We start from the raw sequence: 23,035 nt of genomic DNA on the forward strand, positions 1-23,035 counted from the left end.
AAATTTCTGCCAGCTACAATTAACTCACTTTAAGCTGAAAACCTTTATAAATATTAATTGTGTCCGATGTAATAAGGTACCTAGATATTGGATAAGAATCTAAATTTTGGTCTATATAAGAGACACCCTGAGTGAAAATAAATTATTTTAGTTATTTAAACGAGGTAAATTTTAATAGGGATGTACATGAGACATAAATTTTGAAATAGATTAGATAGAAATACAATGTCATCTTCTAGAAATTTCAAAATATTTTAATGTATGTATTCTTTATGGAAGTTCTTTTCCCTTAAAAAGGAACCTTAATCTTGTAGCCATAACTTTTTTAATAAATTACTCCTTCATATACCAGTGTTGCCATTATAACTGATAGGTGCACTTTTGAAAATTATGCAGTATGCTTTTCCCATAAAAAAGGATATTTATATATTTCAGGTTAAAAGAGAAACTGCAGATCTGTTTGAGAAGGATGCTGAAACCATGTTCGTTGCAGACAATTACAATTCTGAAGGAAATGTTTTCTTTTATTGCCAAGAGCTCCACTGCCGGATCCTCTGACCATATGAATGAAGATATATTACCAGAAGTTCCAGATTATATTCTATCATCTAAGAATGATTATCGGAAAATACAGAAATTAGCCAGTATTCTGGAAAAATCAGCCAGTAGAAGTCACGTAGACACAAAAAGGAGTGTAGAAGATGATATTAAATGTGAGTACAAAATTTCCCGCAATAATACAATAGCGTAAGCATGTTGCTTTTTGCGCAAAGGTTTGTTGGACATGGTTGCTCTTAGGTTGCTCTCAGTCTTCTCTATCCTTCATTTTCTTCTCCCATCATTAAGATCTTTTCCTACCGTATGTCTCACGTTGATGGTGATTTAGCTGGTCTTATACGGAGGTGAAAGGTTTTCTTCCTTTGAGTAGACAAAACCAGCTTGGTTGGCATTGTGATTAGCGTATCCGGTCTCCAACGAACAGGTTGCGGGTTCGAATCCCGCCATGGGCAGATGTTTGCGATTGTCTTTTAGTGGGAGATGAATTTCATCGCTCGGTGTAAAACCACTGCCCTGCTCATTGAAGGCCAAAAAAAAAAAAAAAAAAAAAAAATATATATATATATATATATATATATTATAAATTAATAAAAAAAAAGTTCTTAGCTCACTCAAGTTACTAATGTGTTATCGGCTTATAACCTTTCGTGAGTGAGAAATACATAAAAAATGAACAAACAAACAATGAATTAACAGATATAACACACTGGCATTAAGGTATCTTCGGGCGTAATTTCAAACAACTCAGTATGACGGAGATTTAGTTTCTTTTTGTCAGGCCATTATCCTATAGATCAGTGTTTCTCAAACTTCAGATATCCATGTAACCATTCTTAAATTTTCATTATTATCAAGTACCCCTTTATCAAAATAATAATAATAGATAAATAAATAAATAAATAAATAAATAAAAAGTATATTTCATTGTAAATGTCTATTTTATTTGGATTTAGCTGTACATGTAAACAAAAAAATTATGATTTATTTTTAATAGATATATAAAGTTTTAATTAATTTAAATATTTATCACCAATCAGAGCGATAAAATATCAACGTTTTCTTGTTGCTTACATCTACTTGTATCTGCTATATTGCTCTCTTTTGTGCGTTTTATAAATCCAGTCTTTAACCAATGATCCATACTTAAGAATTTGAAAGCTAAACAATTACCGTATTTACTCGAATATAACTCGCATTTTTTTTCCCAATCGTGGTGCAAGATATATGCGGGGATTTTCGGAAACTAAAGTTTTCAGAAAAAAACTGATAATGGGTATGACTTACTAAGCTCCTATTCGCCACCACTACTTCCGGCCTCCAGAGCGGTTTCTTTGTATGCATCGTCAAAGTCATCTATCCAAATAGCATAATCTTCTTTCCCATTATTTCAAGCAAAAATTACCACCAATTTACGAAACTTGAGATACCTAATGACCAATCCTTCACAAATGACTAATGAGAAGTGAAAGCAGAGCGCGAAACAGACAGCAATGGAAAGCCCGTAGAGATAGAACAGCTATAAAGAAGTGCATTGATTGGTGCGGTATTAACAAAAGATCGCACGACACAAAGACAAAAGCAAGCCGACAATCAATTGAGTTGGCTCTCATTTCAACACTTGAGTTGAAATGCTAATTCTCTTCAACCGAATTCCATAATATCTGAAACACATTCACTATATATTTCTTAGTTTTAACACGTTCACGACCGGATGGTGTCAAACAAAACGATATGTTGCAGTGCAACATATGGTTTTGCTTCTATACAGCAGTTTCTGTGAGATGGAACATGTGATTCATCACTTAGTGCCGTTTTTGTTCCAGTTGTCTCTAATTGCATTATTTGTTGAGAAATATATTACACAGCCTGCAAATGTCTCTGTACCTTATTGAGGGGCGTAATAAAAGTAATTGTTTTTCGTGCATCTACAGTATAGTAGCTGTTGTGGAGGGGTGGTCGCAATTTGATAATAACTCACGATAATAACTCACAATTTGAGTAGGAGAAGTCATACATAATATAATTTAATATGTATATATTCCCTCCACTTAATATACATAATTTATTAAGAAATATATACATATAAATTAATTATTTTTTCTTAATAATGATTCCATGTGTTAATGATGCATATCCGACAATTTCCACGTATCTCCCCCTGCAGACATTTCACTTACCCCCGGGGGTACGCGTACCACACTTTGAGAAACAATCTATAGTATAGACCGATGTACTCGTGATTATCTAGAAGAGAAAGGATATAGAAAGCCACCATGTCTATCAAAATCGTTTCTTTTCTGTGAAATGATCTTTCTTGGTATTTATTTCAAATTATCATCAGTATATAATTCAACCTTAAAATAAGGATAATCAACACACTACTTAGTCCCGAGGCCGATGAGACATTTGTTCTTCATTTGGAACGACCTGAATTAGAATCCCATTCAGAACGTGAAAGAGGTTTCATCTGATTAATCTGATCTCTTGCAGAGGTAGCAGGTTTCTCCAATCCCAGAAACTTGAGTTTTTCATTCCCCAAAACTGGCAAACCAGTTGGAAAATACACGTCCTGAATGCATGATATACTGTCAAAATAGTCTTAATTGCATAGACTGTAATTAAGTAAATTAAACAAAACCATTGCATTAGAATTAACAAAATATTATTTATCGTATCTTTCTCTAAATTTCACAGCAAGTGATTATACTCTCTCATTTATCATTTTTCTGATTTAGAACAAAACATTTAACTAATTTAGTACTAACTAATCGATTACTTTTTTAGCGTATCCTATAAAGAAACGTTGGTCTTGGTCAAGTCGATAAGATAGTAGCTTTGCCAACAATAGGCTGTAAGATGGATTCAAATTCTTCTTTCTAAATCAGCTATAGATTGATCCCAGAAAACCTGCGTTTGAATCCCGTCTATAAAGCGAAGAATCTTTATAATGCTCTTTTCTTTTGATGACAAATTTGCTGGTCTCATATGGAGTTAGTATTATTTACTTTCGGATTTTTATCCCTCTAAACCTGGATAATCGGCCCGAAGAATACATGTGGTCACTTCGGCCTTAGTGACTTAGTTGCTATGATATTAGTTAATTCCAAAATACCACAACTGCAACCAGATCAGTTGTGTTGGAAATTTATTAGAGTTTTATGGATAACAACTGGAACACAGTTCTCATCACCGATATGACTTACTTATTGGCAGCTTAAAGTAGTATGTATAGCTCTTCTCACAATATTGATGTAGTATTAGCATTTCGACATTCTTTGGTGGTGTGGTTTCCATTAAAAAAGACATGATTAGTAACTGTAAACTATTACTTAAATGTGATTATTGAACCGGTTAAAGATTAATATACATCTTAAATATAAAAATTGTTCATATAATTAATTATTTTTTTATTTTTACAGCCGGAAATAACGGCGCTTACAAAGAAGAATTTCTTGAAAACCTCTTCGACATTAAACAAGTTATCAACGATAACACAACAGACGTAATCGAGTATTACACAGAGGATGGAAATTCGATGATCGCAGACCGAGGGATCTTTGTTATTCCTCCTGAAATCTCAAAACCTGATGGAGATGATATCGAACAGTCTGATATGCCTGCAATGGTTCCTGAAAGCAGCTGGAATTCAAAGAAGGATAAAGAAAAAAAAGAGGAAATGACAATTAAGGATGCAAAACACGGAGATGGTTTCAAGAAAGATCATGAGCTCATAAATAAAAAGGAGGAACATGAATTGGAGGATGTAGAAATTTTTGATGTCCCCAGAAAATCTATGAAAATGTTTAGTAGTTTGATCAATGTTGAAGCTAAGAGACATGCTGAAGTAGTAAATTTGGAAGACAGTTACAATGATGAAATAAATAAAGATCAGAGTACACTTACAAACGGCAAAATTAACTCTCCACCCGGACTGAGTTCGGAGATCAGATCCATGACTAAGATGTCTTTACCAGATAACATTGATATTTATCATTCGTGTCATGGAGGAATTTTAGCTATATGGATAAGATCGTTTTACGCATGTCTGGTTGACGAGGTTTACGGCCCCAATAACAATACGAAAGGAAAGTTGAGAAAAACGCGGGCACTTATCCCCATTCAAATAAGGTAGGTTGATTTTCTTTTAAATTTATGTTTAAATTTATCTCCAAGATGATGTTTGGACTGAGACTGAGATATTGAAAATATATTTTTGAAAGAAACACATTCTGTTCTTTATATTTGGAAACTGTAAGAGGGATTCAGACTCATTGTTTTTCTGATTCTGAATCCCGTGGCATCGTAGCTCACTAGAGATATAGAATGGGGTCGTAAGCACTTCTGAGGAACATAAATCTCAACTGGTAGCTCTGAAAGTGCCTATACGAACGAATTGCATATAAAACCTTCGTAAAGAGGTATAAAGCTGAATCGTGAAAGCATACACTTTCTCTTTAGCTGTGCTACGAAGGCTGTTAAGATGGAATGGTACCTTCTACCTGCCATAATGAGCTTAATGAAAGTAGTGCAATCGTTATTAGGTTTATATTAAAAATGAAATAATTTCTTTGTTAATGCTGAAATACCTTTTGTGAATATAATAATTGCACTACCCATTTACACCCTCTGTCCAAAAAGAAACCGAACAAATATCATAAACAGTTGACACAACACTAATGAAGGTTTCGACAACAAAAATATACAACAGGTGGCGCCGCTAGTTTCGTCTATTTTCGAAATGTTCGGTTACTTTTTGGGCAGAGGGCGTATAACTATTTCGTACTTTGAAAATACTTCTTTACTGAAACAATACGAATTTCATTTTATAGAGTTTCTATCGCAAGCGAGACGTGTGTGAAGAATATTGGCCCATTTCCATGTGTGTTCGATGTCCGAACTCTCTATAATGCACTAAGAATGATAATGGACGCAATATCTAGGACAGTTGACAGGATTTTGTTGAGAAATATTAATGGTAATAAAGAAACGTAATTTTTTTTTTTAAATTTCTGTCGTGACAGATGATGATAATCATTTAAGTATAACATCATTTCTATGATATAAGGTCTCTGTTTTATCAAAACTAAATGTCCACCCTCACTGTGATGTATAATTACTCATGAAGTATATAAAGGCGCTGGGTAAGTTTCATGTAAAATAGTTTACTTTATTTAGACGGTAGCTGTCAAAAATATATTATTAATTAATTGTTTAACAAAAGATTTACTTTATTGATTCTTTACTGCAACTGATAGCGTTTTGAAACCTTCAATGCATGTGCAGTTTATACTATACAATTTATTTACAACATGCTCCTAATACATAAAGCTCATGAACTTCCTAAAATTTCATTGTACTGAGTACAGTAGCGCAACATTTATATCTAGCTCATGCAGGGCTGTGTAGATGACAGTTAGGAAAGAAGAAATCTGTTTATTTCAAGTATTCCTAAATAGTTGGAGGTTGTAGTTGTTGGGAATACTTAATTAAGAAGGCTGTTTCAGAGAACAGTAGAGACAGAATAAATCAAGAGGAGAAGCTGGTTCGGTGTGTTTGTGTTTTTGTAATTGGACTGGAAAAGGATGTTGAATAGTTGGTGTTCGTGTTTTAACAGGTTCTACAGAAACAAAGGAATGACAGATGTCAATCAGTGGTGTAGTTTTCATGGAGGTACTTATTGACACGTCCCTAAGATAGTTTTTGAAGTGAGTCAGTTGCAGAGAAATCATCCACTAGCCGAATCGCTTTTTTATGTACAGTATCAAAAATTAGGGCGGCTTTAGATGAACCATCCTAAACATCTGAGCAGTATTCTAAAGCAGAGGGTATCTGGGATTTCTACAGATTTAGTAGCTGGGTGGGTAAAAAATAGCGTGTTAAGCCAAAAATAATACCTAGCTTTAAATAGGCTGAGGTAGTTTTGATGTGATATGTGTATGCCAGAAGAGGCTAGAGATAAATGTCAAACAAAGGAGAACGATTTGATCCTGCCTGGTGATTTGGATAAGCAAGCTAAGATCCCTTTTGTGAGAAAAAGGCAAGACTGTTTTGTTTGCATCTCTAGTGATCAGGATTTCTTCCCCTTATTGAAGGACGGTATGGGGAGTAATGTAAGCCACGATTTGGATGATCTTGAGGCTTGGGATATTTGAGCACTGGATGGTTTGTCGAATGTGTAGGACGAATTATGTGTACTCAAATCGGCAGAACAGTGGATAGAATTAGTATTGATTGAGTTAAGATAATTTATTTATAGAATAAAGGGGATATGTGAGAGCAAAAGAGCTCTGAACAGTAGAGTGAGCGACTGTAGTGAGCGGCTATGAACTGTAGAAAACGACAAAGATGGCAATTTAATGATAGGGTGTCTTGATGCTAGACATGATCAAATTCTCTCGAAATGTTAAAATCGACAGCATTTGTTTCTCCAAACTTTTCCATAGAATATATCGAGTGGTGGGTGATATAGGAAAGAGATCAGCAGTTGATCTATAGGTGGTGAAATTCACGTTAGTGGTCGTTGATTAACTGATGGACTTCTAGGTACTGGAATAGTTGACTACTGATTATTTTCTATTATTTTGGAGAAGATTGAGTTGAGGGCGATCAGTCGGTAGTTTGAATACAAACCTTTATCGCCCTTCTTTGGAATACGCCGGATATATACTTGCTTTTAGCCATTGGGATAAGTGTGCCATCGGTGTATAAATGACAGGTGTTATTTGTGCAGCAAAACGCTCGAGTATCATTGGACAAATGACATTTTCCTTGTATAGTAGGAGGAGATTTGCCTTGATCATATATGCAGGGGTTGTAGGAGATTGGGGATGTTAGGTGGTCAGTTTTATCTGTAGATGCCGTGACATGACACACGACACAGTGCCACTTGGATGAGAGAGGGGAGGAATGCAGCCGAGTAGAACGTGCGTGCGATGGCCTCTGCGGAGGATCAGTAGGCATGACTTCCATTTGTAGACAAGTAGCGAATTTTCTGTTATTGGTCCTTACCAAGTCTGAATAAGTATTTGTTTACAATTATTTTGTATTTATTGTGTGTTTCAATATAGGTTGAGAATCAGGGGTTCGTTTTGCAAGATATTTGCAGTATGTTGATTTTTTTTTTCTTCCACTACTTTGATACATCTTTTGTTAAACCATGGCAAAGTGAGTGAGTGCAAATTGTGGATAAAACGGGGCTTCATTTCTGTGACTCGCTTAGCTCAGATGTTTAGATCAAAATAGCTTGTGCAGTAGCGTGACAACTGAAAAATGATCAAGCATTTCAGAAGTCGTCCACTTGGAATCTCAGTAATCCCAAAAGACACAAGGTTAGGATTGGCCGGAGAGAACGCTCTCTCTATGAGGAAGCAACTTGCACAGGATGTGGTCTGGTTTACTAAGAGGACAGATAACTTCTGCGGTTATCTGGAGGGAAAACAGTTTAGAAACTCAAAATTATTGTGAGAATGGATAGTATTATCAGACATTAAGTTAATAGCGTATAATTTGTATTAGGTCATTGCCTACAGCAAATATTTCTGCTCCAAGTCCAGCCTGATGTGGAGTTTGAAAAGAACATCCAATCTGAGTTGTAGACATTAAGCACCTTGGAAAGATAACTTCACTATTTCGATAATTGGATTACGAAAATTCATACTTCATCAATAAGAAGATGAAGAGGTAATTTTGAAAGAATTTTGGTACTTTAACGAAGGAAATGATTGGTTTATTTGACTTATCTATTCGTTTTCACGTTTTCTTACCGACTAATTTTATATACTCTTCTTTCATTCATCTTTCTCTGTTCTTTGGAATAGCGGATCGCATTTTTTTTCTCTATAAACTATGATTAACTTTTCAAAAAAAAAAAAAAAAACACAAACTTCAAGAGAGTAAATACGATAAAAATGACATAATAATTTAGAGTGAATAGCAATGAGGAATATTCTGACAGAAACATTAAATTATTATTTTTGTTAATATTACAAGTTATCATGGACTGGAACATACTTGTTAATTTCTTTTTCATTAATAGGTTTGTATGACGGAACCAATGCTAAATGCATTCGTCTGCTTCGAGAACGCCATACTCAAACATGCTCGCGGTTACTTATCTTCCTGTTGTATACCAGATCAAGTCCAGATAGCCCCGAACGGTATGTGAAATCATTAGTACAACAATCTTTAGATAAATCGGCATGATATAGAAATAGAAAAATTATAACATTATTTCGATGATTTATGGTGTGACAGAGGAATGCTGTTCGTACTCATATTTACTAAACGAGCGTGATCTGCTTTAATAGAACACAGTTGTTTACATAATTCCTAAGTCATTTCATAGAAGAAAGTTCGTATTGGTTATAGTAATCATCAAATTAGAATAATCTAGCTGTAATTTTAATGTTTCATTTTAAGTTCATTCACTTTACAGCAATATTTCAAATGGCATTTAATAAAAACATTGCTAATTTTATTTTCAACATTTTTCAGTTATTATTTTGGCACATTCAAGACGCGTTTAATAACAAAATAGTTTTGATAGAGTTTCGAAAGTAAGAAGTGATTTAACTCTTGAAATCTTTCAAAACTAGCGGATTATTAGACAAAGCAATAATTAAAAATCTTTAGACAACATTGCGCTTTTTAAACAGTTTATTTGCCTTAGCCATTAACCGCAACAAGATCAACAATTAATTTCTACAAACAATCGTGAGCGCATTACTGATGTTACCATTCGTCAGTAATCTAGCTGATCATTCTCTGATTTAAATCTTCTAAGCTTGATGCCGTTTGGTTATTTTGTAGACATTTCCGGTAATAATAACACTTTTGTCTTGGTTTCTTCTAACAAGAAGCAACATTCGAATTAGTCCTTGTGATGTATGACCTTCTGCGAATGCCGAGTGGGATGATTTTAGTGATTTCTTTTCTTCATTTCTTTGGTTTATTTATTGTTTCCATTCCCTGTTTCAATAAGTAATTATTACAATAAATACATTACTGAAACAATTCTTATAGGTTTTTAAACATTTATTCCCATCGCACTTTAAATTATCATATCTTATCTAAATCTTGCTTATGCATGCAATCTTCTATCTAATGTAAGGATAGATATATCCCAACTGGGTTGGAGCGAAATATCAACTAACTTCACAGGTATTCGTTGGACAGTGCCAACAACTTTTCAAGAGATTCATATCTAGTTATGAAAACGCTGAACGTAGCGAAGAGACACACCTGATGGAAGTAGTATTAAATAGATGACTCTGTTTCGTGATTATCTACCCAGAAATCCATTCTTCTCTTTTTTTTTTTACTTTTTTTCTGACATGATAACCTAGGTGAATATCCTCCATTTATTCCAAATAGACATCATTCAATTATGACTCCGCGCGGTTAGTCTAGTGGCTGTGCGCTTCGCAACCATATGCCTAGCGAAAGAGTATCCTAGGTTCGACACCCGTCGGTGAGGTGAGGAGCTGAAGGATCGTCCTCAGCCATAGCCGAGTTAGCTAGTCATGGACGTGGACAGTAGAGTTTTTACTCCAGTTTATCCTGGGGGATTTTCATCCCGCAAAGCAGGCAAACTGGTCTTGAGAGCTCAACACTACAGGACAGAGGATACACCGGGACGTAGGGCTGACCACCTTATCCTGTGACGGTTTGAGGTCCGATGATTAATAAAAAAAAAACCTCCGCACCGCAAGGTAAAAGAGGGAAAAGGAAGAGAGATGATATATACATATATTTGAAAGATCATTTGAAATTAACATTTAATCAAATTTGCAACGTTTTTATTTATAGTTATTGTGGGAAATTAATCAGTTTAACTAGATGAAGTCTAAACAATTAATTCCGGGTTGTTGTTTTTTTACTTCCTTGAAGAATTGATATTTTCGTTGTACTAATTCAGTTGGTATTGATATATATCTCAGGTTTAGGATACAGAAACAAATGCACCCCCCCCCCCCCAAATCATACCATACATATTGATCTTTTCGCATCCATGCATCTGCAATATAAAATGTTGCAATATTGCAAATGAACTGTGTTTTCTTTGTGTTTACGTATGTCAATGCTTAATTAGGTTTATAGTTAATATTTTTCCCATTCAATTTTGCCTTAATAGTGCCTATTTTGCCTCTTTTCAGCTTCCTATGGATTTCAAGTTTATAGATGACAATCAATATACTTATCATAATCTCTTATCAGATCGCAATTCGTGCAATGAAATAAAAGCTTCAGGTGGCTTTTCTGTAGTGATCGTTATATTTATATGTGAAGTTTGTTGACTGCAGTCTTATTTTCTAATATGATGTTATTCTTTACTTTAGGACGAAGTAATGTTTTTAACATTACTATCTACTGGCATAGATATAGTATATTTATTTACATTTTTTTGTTTGTTTTGTCATTGCTGCCTGAATTAGTGAGGCATCTTCTCAAAAATAAATCCTCTAACGTCTTTTATTTCCCAAAGGGAATAAGCGAGTTCATTGTTTTCTTAAATAACATTATTTTAAGATCAATGATAAGCAGTCTCTACCCTTAGCCATCAGTGATAGCTGGCCTAAGACTATCAGTGATTCAAAGGAATTCCGAACAGTACAGCAAATAGCTACTGTTACCTCGTGGTTCCTAACCCTAATACTATATATTACTATCTAAAGATAGTGTATATGGGTGGGATCGGTATATCAACTCCTTTTACAGATATATTGCTAAAGGTATAATATTATTTAGAGTTATATAAAATAAAATCATATAAAGTAATATAACAATTGAAAGAGTAAATAATATTATATTATATTTAGGAACTAAAATGTTCTCAGATTTTTAACATGTAAAGCCGAGAATGTTGGGCAATTTATTTTTATTTATTTATTTGTTTATTTATTTTGCAGTGATGTATTTTAAGATCCCTTGATAAGAATGCAGTTTTGTTTATTACATGAAGAAGGAAACAATGTGCGAAAACAAAAACAAAGGAAAAAAGGAGCTGGTAAAGAAATGCTCCGTTTATTTCCATTTATTCAATGAATAAAGGAAAATGTAATAAATTTTACATGCACTGAGACAAAGAAACAAAATTGATATGATATAGACAAAGTGAGAAATAAATATATAACCAGGAATAACATTCATTTTCGAAAGAAAAAATATAAGAGTTAAGCACCGTAACTAAATAAGGACAGGGACGACGTTATATGGTAATATCCTTAAGGATAACGTGCGCTGGATGTTGATTTGTGTGTGTGTGTGTGTGTGTGTGTGTGTGTGTGTGTGTGTGTGTGTGTGTGTGTGTGTGTGTGGTGTTTCTCTTTAATCTCTTAAGTATAAAACTCTCTCTCTCTCTCTCTCTCTCTCTCTCTCACACACACACACACACACACACACACACACACACACACACACACACACACACACACACACACACACACACACACACACACACACACACACACACACACACACACACACACACACACACACACAGTTACATTGTGTTATATTGTGTAGCCCATTATTCTGTTCAGGTTTGTGATAAGTCGCATTACGCTGTACATATGTTGATATGCATTGTTGCGCTAATCATTATTCAATTATTACTAGCAACGATTGGTCAACGTGATTATCTGTTGCTGTTAAAGGGCTAGTGTATAAGTTTTATTGGATCTCTATATCACTGTGGGAATGATATTCTTCTGACCAATGTTTCTAATTCGGAGATTTCTAAGTTCTTATAATAATTATAAGAACTTTGTTATAATAATAACTAAGTTCTTATATAGAAATATAGAAATTGTTATAATAATAAATTCTTGATTGTTCATTTAGAACGTTGAAATAGAAATTTTCTTTGAGAATATTAAATACCTTTGAAAATGCAGTAATATTACAGTATATGCATTTCTCTGGTGAACTACATGTAAAAAGCAAAACTTATAAAAGAAATGTAATATTTAACTGTTTATTGATATAACGGTGATATCAAAATATTACAGGAGGATGTTGAGAAGAACCGCAGTAGTTCAGTGTCAAGAGCACTGGTCTCGTAAACCATAGGGGTCCTGGGTTCGAATCTCATCCGTAACTAGAATTTATTTTTCTTTTTTTTTTCTTTTCTTCTTCTTTGGAAGTGGAGACGTCATCTGTCAGTGTGAGATCGTCACTCTCATCAGAATCTCAATTATCTGGGAAAAACTCACATGCTTCGTTCCTATGGAAGAGTTTCTGACTTATGTAAAATTAAATAAAACCAAACGTTATTATTTTAAAATAATTATAATGTGCATATAGGTTTACAACTTCTCTTGGGTGGGGCACATAAAATGTAGCAATATTCATCGTGAAGTCAACAATTTTAGTAATTTATTTTAATTTAAATAAGTATTTTGCTTAAGATTAATGATTTTGAATCCTTGATTATATTTTGCAGGATACGAACTGCATTCAGAAGATGTATCGGCTACGTTCTTAGCGACTGTAGTTTAGATGTTCGCGAACGGATATATATAACATTGTACTTTGCTATCAGAGGTAACACAACGATAGCAACGATGAAAGGTAAGATAACTAGTATTAAATAATAATAACCAATAAACTAATATCTTAATAATATTTTGAAATGTTTGTCTTACGCGAAACTATAGGAATGGAATTTTTACAAATTAAACCAAAATTTAATCTTGTTATTTTTAAAATCCTTTTCTGAATTGGTCATATTTTTAAATGATTTCTAGACATAACGTTCATCTACGTTTTTTCTTTAGATTATTAGTGAGATTATACAGTACGAGTATTCGTAATGTATAATTCGTACAGTACAGTATTCGTATTTTAATTACTCCTGAATTTAGCATTTGAAATATTCTAGTACATTAATCCTTAACCTCCTAGAAAACTGTTCTACATCAAATAAAGATGTTCTTTTCACTCCTGAACTGCAATAAGCAGGCACCCGTGTCTTAATCGCAAAGGAAAATAATTCGTATTTTCCCTCCTCTGCCACATTCATTGGATTCGCTCATTCGAAATTTCTTCGAAGGACTTACGTTCTGAGATTAATTTTATATAGCGCTTGTTGGAGTAAAATATTGGAAAACATTTCTTTGTAAGAAATGCTTTGTATGAAAGAGTCTCTAACACATGTCGTGTGACATACAAAAGGAAATGGAAATAAAATGTCTACTATACAGGGCAGTTAACGTAAATCCCCCAAAAAACTTGTATAGTCAAGATAATTGAAATATTTCTTCAATTTACCTGTTGATGCAGAACAACTTGAAAGCAACCTTCTCTGCAGCAAAACAGAGTATTCACAATCTTACGGCCACGCAGCCATGTCTACTCGTGAATAAATCAGGTGTCTATCAGGTATTTTGTTCCTGTAGGGATCAGTTACAATAGAATGTATATGAGCCGCTCTCGAGAACCGCATGAGAAATTATATGAATATATGGAATGTACTGAAAATTGTTTAGCAACAAAAATGTCATATGATGAATTTAATTATACTAACATTCCTAATTTAATGAACCCTCATAGGTAATTCAGTGGCCAGCACGATGTATCAGAAATGAAAGTCTCATTTTAAAACTGTTACGATTCTTTATAAGGCATGTTGAGCTTAACAAATTTCGGATATGATATACAGTATGTTAACCAGTTTAACAATGATTGTCGCCTGTGGCATCGGATGCACAATGTCTATTGATGTAATTTTATTTTTAAGAGTCATTTAAAAATTTTAACTGTGCAACATGTTTGCTTTGTTATTCATCCTTTTAGTTCTTTAGTTCCAATACTGAAGAAGCACACCCAGAGAATGTGAATAAATCAGTGAATTTAAAAAATGAAAAAAAAAAGCATGTGAATTAATTAAATTTTTCTTTAAGCGCGAACAGAAAAGAAGCTTTCCGAACAAATCATGAAAATTTGAGTCAGTTTTAATGGGGAAAACGACATGGCAATGAAATCAAATAATAAAACTAGAACCTGAAAATAATTCTGCTTAGTGTTTTTGAGGAAATTCGAAGAGCACGTCTGTTACTTCTTCTTTAGCTTACTGAACTTTTAAAGTTATTTGCTGCACGTATCAACTCCTTTTACTCCTTTTTGTCTTGAGCTCTTCCAATCTAGGATTCTCATCTCAGCTGTTGTGTTCGGATGTTATACTGCCATCGTTGCTCTCAACTTCCTTTAGGTCGCTTTCCATCAGGCGTCATTTTCAATGCTTGTTTAGTCATTCCCTTCTCACCCATTCTTTCCACATGCCATTTTAAAATGCCAAGTCATTTTAATCTGCAAGCTCGGATTTCATCAATTAGTAGTGGTGGTATATAAAGTTACCCTAGTTCTTAATTATATATTCTTCTCCGTTCATCTCTTGGGTTATTTCTTACAGGTCTAAATAATAACAATTTTATTTTTGAAAGATCTACAAAGTTTTTATGTTTTGGTCTGTTATGCCTCACATTTCTGCTCCATGTAAAATAATAGTCTAATGCTTCTCTTGTATATTTCTATTTTAACTCTACTTGATAGAAGTTTGATAGATAATAAGTGACCTAATGATGATACGTTCCATTGGAGGTATGTCTTCTAGTTTTTATTTCTGTATGAGTTCCATTATCTCGAGTAAGCAATGCTCCAAGGCATTTGAAGGAAGATGCATTTTTAAATTTCAGGTTATCGATGATAAACTTGTCATTTTCTTCTTGGTTATTATTTGTACATACTTTTAAATATTCGATTGTATCCTGCGTTATTTATAATCCTAGTTTTAAGCAGCGTTCAGTTTTATGAATGATGTTTCTAATTTTTCAGCATATTTAGCATAAATTAAATAGGATCAGCGAAAGGGAATTTCCTTGCTTCATTCCTGTCTAATAGCAAAAGATTCTAATTCAATTTGTCAATACTTGTACTTTGGATGTCAGTGACACATATTTTGATTATCTTATGAAGTATCCCATCCATGTTCATTTAATACTTCCTGAATGACCTCTCACTGAATGTTCTCATATTCTTTTCAGACGTCTATATACAAAATATGATATGCTGCTTATATTCCCATTTTGCTCTAAATCTCGAAAAAAACATCTGTTCAACTGTTGGTCTATTTCTTCCTAATCCTGCTTGATATTCACCTATATTGTTAGTATGATATCAGATACCATTTTATAGCGTGCTGACAGGAGCGATTGCCCTTTGTAAATTTCACGTACATTTTTGTTTCCTGTTTCATATATTGCTAGGATTAGCTGGGATTAGAGTTAGTAGCTGGATGGGTGAAAGGTAGATGAAAAAGTAGCCGAGGAAGTTATTGATGTGATTATGCCAGGAGAAAATGGAGGTAAATCTCAGTTCAAGAAGAGAGAGAGAGAGAGAGAGAGAGAGAGAGAGAAAGCTTTGAAACTGTCTGGTGATTTGCGTATTACTGAGGTTAAGGGCGGGTGAGCTGATATTCCCTTTTGCGAGAAAATAGCAAGACACCAATGAAGTAACCAGGTTATCATCGCCTGATTGAAAAAGAGAAGGGTGTGGAGATTAATGTTTAAGGTATTGATTACAGACAATCGTGAAGCTTGACATGTCTGAGCACTACATGTTTGTTGAAAGAATGGGATTAATGGACTATACTGTCATCAGTAAAGCAGTGGATGTGGCTATTGGTAATTGATTGTAGGTCGTTTATTTATGAGAAAGTGGATGGGTAATAGGACAGCCATGAGGCCATCCTGCATTGGGAGAGAAGCTCTATGAGTGAGAGCTGTCCGCAGTACATGGTACGCAGTGAACAAAGAAAAGTTGCTGCTCAGTTACTTACGGATTGTGGAAAGGAATCGGAAGGATTGAAATTTACTAACCCGGCCTTGATCAGTACATTTACAGACACTATCAAATGTTTCGAATGTTCAGAAGCATACATGTTTCTTCAAACCTTTCCATGCATACGTCCAATACTGGGTAATATAGGGTGACGGATTATCGTAAATCTAGACTGACGAAATCCATGCTGGTGTTGATGATTTACTAGTGGGCTTCTAGGTAGTGGGGAAGTTGATCGTTGAGGACTTTATCTTGGAGAGGAATAAGGTGAGGATAATTGGACAGTAGGTTGAATGTAGTAGAACGTAGAGAAACAAAAACAAAAACAATGCATGATATAAATGAGTGCCTTTACTCCTTAAGTGATGGACTGCATCCTAAAGGGAAAGCTAAAAAGTAGGAAGAGTTTTTTTATGTAAATTTACTTGTTTCTTTTTGAGATGTATACCAATGAACCCGGAGTTGGATTTGGGTTTTCCCAGGAAGCTGTCTGAGTAGTGGAGACGATAAGCAGTTATTCACTGAACACAATATGAAATATGTGAAATAACAGATACGTATTTTGTATATGCAAATGAAAAATACTTGTTCAATATACAATAATCATGACGAGTAGATCAGAAAGATGAAAAGAAATATCTGCCAGATATCATATATCAACATATATACTTCTGATCAGATATCATCAATGGAAGTAGCATCATATTAAAACCGAAGTTATTAGAAAAGAACTTCACATTGGTAGTATTCAAGAATGTCTCAGTAGAGTTATCCAAGGTTATATATTGTTATTCTCCAAAATGGGAGAGAAACGTTAGCAAAACAGGAGTGTTTTGCGAACTTTATGAGATGAGCCGCTATTTCTCAGCAAGTCAATATTCATGTCTGCAATTATGTGAATATTGTCACTTCTTATCTCATCTAGACTACACTCGATTCTTGTATAAAGTTGGACTCTGTGTAACAATGCAACCTATATATAGCCATTATATATATGTTATGATGTTCTAAATATAAGTTAAAATTTTGAGCTGTTTTCATTTTTATATTAGCAACGTTATTAACAGATATGGAGTTTCGAATAAATATAATTACATCTCCAGATTTGCTATAATTTCTACATTGATAATAATTTTTAAATCCGTTTAAATGGTACAAATCAACTTCGTTTTTAACCCAGATCTCTAAACATTTCTAAACATATAGCCGATAGTTTAAATTGTCTAGAAGTAATCTAATTTACCTGGAATACTTCTCATGTATATGCAAAATATTCAAAATACTTTCAGGGCCTGAGGATAAAACGTTTCTTAATTCTGCTGAATCCTGACAAATTACACATTTATGAAAAGTGACATCACGGTTGTTATTCTCATCTGCCATTGTTGTTCGTGAGTCAGTTATTACTCTCGCTGTTTTCTCGAAGTTTAAACAAGTCCTCTTCGCATCTGGATCGCCATATTTTAGATGTATCGTCTCTTTTCATAAAGAGTTGCCCTGTTTGACCCAGAGATAGTGCTAGTGTACTTCTTTATATTTATTTGCAATATATAGATGTTTTAGGATTCAAGTCAAGTGCTCGTTTAGATATATTTTACTTTCTTTAAACTTGTCACATATATCAGTGGTGCTTAGTTTGTATTTGATATTTTTGATTCCGTCCAGCCATTTGTCTTTTCTTTTAAATTTTATAATGATAGTAATTTCTCTATTTTTCTGTCCACTAGGAAAACACGATTCATAGCCTCAATATCATCTTCATTACAGTTAATGCTGATTGATTTTATGTGCAATTTTATTTGCTATTTCATGCATATTTTCGCGTGGCTGATGGGGAACACCAACAGTTTCCGGGTTTGAGCTTATAGCCTGTTGATTCAGGTCATCCACAGTTTCATGAATCTTTTACACTCCCTACGCAGCTTCATATTTGCGATTTCGAGTTCACCATTGTTTTTTTATATTTTCATATTCATTTCATATATATATATATATATATATATATATAAATATATAAATCAGCTAACGCCTATTTATTCCCGTATTTGGGAGTATATATATATATATATCAGTTCAAATTTTGAATTAGTTGATATAGCCCGATCTGCTCTTTGGACAAACTGCAATGAAAATTACAGAAGCTGACATACTGGAGTTGTAAGAGTTTTCAGACATTGCAATATTTATGACTTATGTTTCTGGGAACTAAATAACTTCCCTATCATGTTTTAATGATTGTTTTTATTTTGCAAGTTGTAGACTTGTTCAACTATATTGAGCTAGGCAGTTTAGTGTTTTTGTTTTAATTTTTTTATTGCTGGACCGATCCTTTTTCAGTATTATACAATGGCATGTGCGCATTTTTCTATCACCGATCTAAGGATCGTAAGTTTTAATATATCATGTATTTATTTGATCCAAAACTATTTTTAAATGAGAGATTGAAGGCCGACAAAATACTTTGTACATAGCTTTCATTCATAACTTAAACTATCAATATTTAAATTTCAACATATCTTAATGAGACGTGTTTTCAATAATAGTAATAATTAACGAAACGTAGGATTAGTTCTTTCATCTCTACGGAAGTAGATTGCGATTATATTTTTTTTGAGAGGATAATTTTATCTCGATAGATCAAGGGTGGGAAATGGAAAACACGTGTTTGTTGTAGAAAAAATAAAATTCCACAAACGAGCCCATTTTCACTTTGAACGACTTTCTGTATTTTAAAAATTAAAAGAAATTTTTAATTCTTTAATTTTTGAAAAAGAAATTCGCATGAATTTTATTGTACGAATGAATTATTATAATTAGCTAATCTTTGTTTATGAAAAATCAATTATTAAGTGAAGCTAATCTTAATAACTTTATTTTCAAATTTTCAAAAGTTAAAAAAAATTATTTTAAACTTTCGAAACGTAATTAACTATGTAATTGTGATTTGTTTTTTCAGTGCCCCAGATTGCAAATGATGGTAAATTTGTAGACTTATATCGGAAACCAGCTCCAGGTTGCTTGTGTCCTATAAAACACATAGGTAACGATTAGTTTGAGCATTTCATATATTAAAATTAACAGTTCATTTGTTTCTTGTTCAGAAATAACTAATATATTGACTTAAGCGAATACATTCGGAAATCTTGTAATGCGTTTCAGTAATCTGAAGGATATGTTACTTCTACCTACTGTTTAAAACGAAAATCGACTGAAGGTTTAGTGGAATAAGCTTTTTATAAATGTTTAGAGATATTGATTCTATTATTCCTACTATTTATTTCATATAAAATAAAATGAAATAAATTAAAATTTAACTAAATTATATATGTAAATTTAATTCAAATCAAATGTAATAAAAAATAAGATTAAATGTAAATAAAAGTAAAAAAATACACACACACACACACACACATATATATATATATATATATATATATATATATATATATATATATATATCACACAATCGTCACACAAATAAATCACATTACTTGAGAAATCATGAGAATCTAAAAAGCATTTCTATTTAAGTTTCGTAGATATTGAAAAGTGCATTACAAGATGATGAAAGAAAAGCTGATCAAAACGTAACAATTATGGTATAAAAATATTATATACAGCGATACAGTCTATATTTCAGTTGTAATTAGCAGCTAGAACTGAAGGAGATACAGGAAAATATTTTGATCTTAAGTTAGGCTTGAAACAAGGATGCATATTATTTCCACAATTGTTCATGTAAATTTTTCAAATCATTTCATCTATATATGTACTACGTTATGAACGAAAGTGACAATAAACCTGATGTCAAAATTGGAGATCGTATTCAGCTCTTTACTTTATGCAAATGACGGGATATTCCTAAATAAGCCTCGTACAAGTCTGGAGTCCCTTAAACTAAACTGAAAATATGCAGAAGCAATATAAACATCAGCTGTACCACAAATGTAGAACAAGTAAACATTTCAGCTATTTATGCATAATTTTACTGAATATGGGAAATTAATATCTAATAGACAACGGAATTAGCAAAACTAGTCTAGTAGAGAATCAGTTGAATAAATGTACATGGTATAAGAAAAAAAATTAATCGAAATATTAAAGCAAATGTTTACAAGACCTCTTTTAAATTATTGATCTAAGAGTTGAATTAGAAATTAAACACTTAAAGAATGGAACAAAAAATATGAGATTTCTGAGATATATTAGGAAATATTTGACATTAACATTACATATTAAAAGGATAAAAATGAATTTAAATCATATAACAGCAAACTTTCAAGAAAGAAGAAAGGAAAATAGGAAGATAATAATACTGAGCTGGGTGGCTTCTCAAGTTCCATTATCCCTCGAATTGTGTTAGAATGCTTTGTTCTCTATAGTAATGATATTCAAGAAACATTCAGCTGTGCAGTTTGCGACCTGCGTTCTGTTTGAGGTTCGGTGACAGGTGGGGTGGTGGTTTTCTCTTATGTTTATGTATAAACGTAAAGAATATAAGAGAAATGTAAGTAAAAATTGTAAATAACAGCCTTAGCAGTAATGAAGAAGTTAAATATTGTATTTTGTTTTGGTCTGTATGGTGCAGATTCCAATAATTCCTATGGTGTTGCTTGTTTACTTACAGATGTTAAATGCAGTGTCGATGGCACACAAGATTATCCTTTTTTGGTTGCAGAACAGCCAGATATATAATTGGGGTTTTGGAATATATTGAAATACCAGATTATCTTGGGTATGATGTTGTGCTACAGCCTATAATGTAAGTCTGTGTCTAGTCTAGTGGACTTGACTTGCATGTGAAATTCCGTTGAAACGCAGGTGGTTGTATACGTGTGCATGCAAAGGGTAAGACTAAGTGCTCGACGTGACGTAAGGAAGTGGCATATTTTCTTCAAGACAGTGGGTTGAAATGGTAAAGAAGATTCAGACAATCGCTACAAGCTGAAGTATGCGCTGGAGAGAGTTTTCAGTAATAATTCTGATTCTTTGAGGCAAGGGTATATTTGGAAAGGCTTTTATAATGGTCATGCGTATCTGTCAATGTGGCATTTTCATGTATGAGACAGAAATACGGTAATCACTGTTGGGATGATCTGGTTACTGCATGATGAGTTTCCATATTTTAGCAACGCTGTTGATACGAAAATTATCACATCACAAAAAACTGGATTTCTTGAAATTATGCTTCAATATCACTTAATGATAATCTCTTGCTTTTAATTCCTCTACCAATACCAATCAATCCTCGATTCTTTATCTCGCATATTGATTCCAGGTGAGTAATGTGATCCAGCTATAATTCATATAATAGTATTGAGGAATACAAGATCCTATTCCTGTAGTAGGTTTATATACTTATTATTTCGGATAACTAGAATGAAATTTCTCCTATATTTCATTCTAGTTATCTAAAAGTTGTATCATCAGCTGTGTTATCCCCTAATATAAATTAATAATATAATAGTTAATAGTTCCTCAGATCCCATTGCGTCGCCACTCGAAATGTTAGCTTCATTTACTATGGTAACACACGCGCTTACAACTTCACTTGCTTAACTTCAATACCTGGCTGTAATAACTTAATTAAGTATTGTTTCAGACAAGACAAATGTTCATGTCGATCGCTTGTTTCCTTGTGCTAGCATTTTCAGTAAGATACTTCTAACGAACCACACTTTATATCTTATGTTCATGGGGTAGTCGTCATGAAAAAATGGTTCCTTTTTTGAGCACATGGAAGGAATGTGATATAGATTCACCTCCGTCTACGCTACTCTAATCAGGAGGTTTATTTATTACTATTAACAGCAATTCCTGGTGATAATTCAGTATGCAAATATTTCAATCTGTGAATAGCATTATCAATTTCATCCGCATTATATTTCTTAAAATCGACACAAATTTACATAACACTCTTTGTAAACATTACCAAGCTACTAATTTTCTTTGTAATAAATTCTTTAATTACTTTTACAAGTTTTACTTTAATTAATTTTACAAATGTGAAGCATCCCTCATTATTTCCTCTTCTCTTCATCAGCCGTCAGTTAATTTATAGATGTGGAAAAGCAAGCTCAACACGTGTCTCAGATGAACAGTCATAACTTATATCGTTATCATTCATTGTCAACGAGGACAAAAAATTCTGTAGTCTTACCTTCTTCGTTTAATCGTCTCTCCCTTTAGTGGTGCTTTGATTGAAATAAATGTTTACGTAAATTTTCTTATTTATCACCAAGCAAATAAAACGCCATCCTGTTACTTTCTCCCATTGGTTGCTTTATCAATTTTAGCAAGTTGTGCACTTATATTTTGTTGCGCGTTTCCTTGCGGTTTCGTGTCCCTTTTTCTCGGCAGTAAACGTTTAGTTTCATAGAAGTTATTCTACTTTTTCTGTGACGGATTACTCAAACCTTAGAAGATCAGGTTTGGGAAACTTTTCGTACTAATTTCATCAGATTGTAAGTTAGATCTTTTCATCCAAAGTAATCGTAGGGCATTGCGATCTCACCCAAGAGTTGTCGCACGGCCTCTTCAGTCATTCCTACTCACAACCTCACAGCATTGAAAACAAATTACATTCTGTCCATTCCAACAAAAAAGGTAATAAAACGTCAGCAACTAAATGACTCCCAAA

General features: G+C 33.3%; 1 protein-coding gene across 4 annotated transcripts in view; it reads left to right on the forward strand.

Annotated features, from left to right (window-relative positions):
• LOC150108319 (uncharacterized) overlaps positions 1–23,035 on the forward strand; it is a 337,096-nt gene that overhangs the window by 187,006 nt on the left and 127,055 nt on the right. For all 4 annotated transcript variants that reach the window (XM_090390692.1, XM_090390693.1, XM_090390695.1 and 1 more), the window contains exons 29-34: positions 436–713; positions 3,978–4,686; positions 5,388–5,533; positions 8,594–8,714; positions 13,001–13,128; positions 19,352–19,435. In XM_090390692.1, the coding sequence (XP_090246818.1) occupies positions 436–713; positions 3,978–4,686; positions 5,388–5,533; positions 8,594–8,714; positions 13,001–13,128; positions 19,352–19,435 (1,466 nt within the window). The remainder of the gene's footprint in view (positions 1–435; positions 714–3,977; positions 4,687–5,387; positions 5,534–8,593; positions 8,715–13,000; positions 13,129–19,351; positions 19,436–23,035) is intronic.

Source organism: Typopeltis vanoorti, chromosome 3 (genome assembly GCF_054136105.1).
Source record: "Typopeltis vanoorti isolate ZY-2024b chromosome 3, IOZ_Tvanoo_1.0, whole genome shotgun sequence".
Classification (NCBI taxonomy): Eukaryota; Metazoa; Arthropoda; class Arachnida; order Uropygi; family Thelyphonidae; genus Typopeltis; species Typopeltis vanoorti.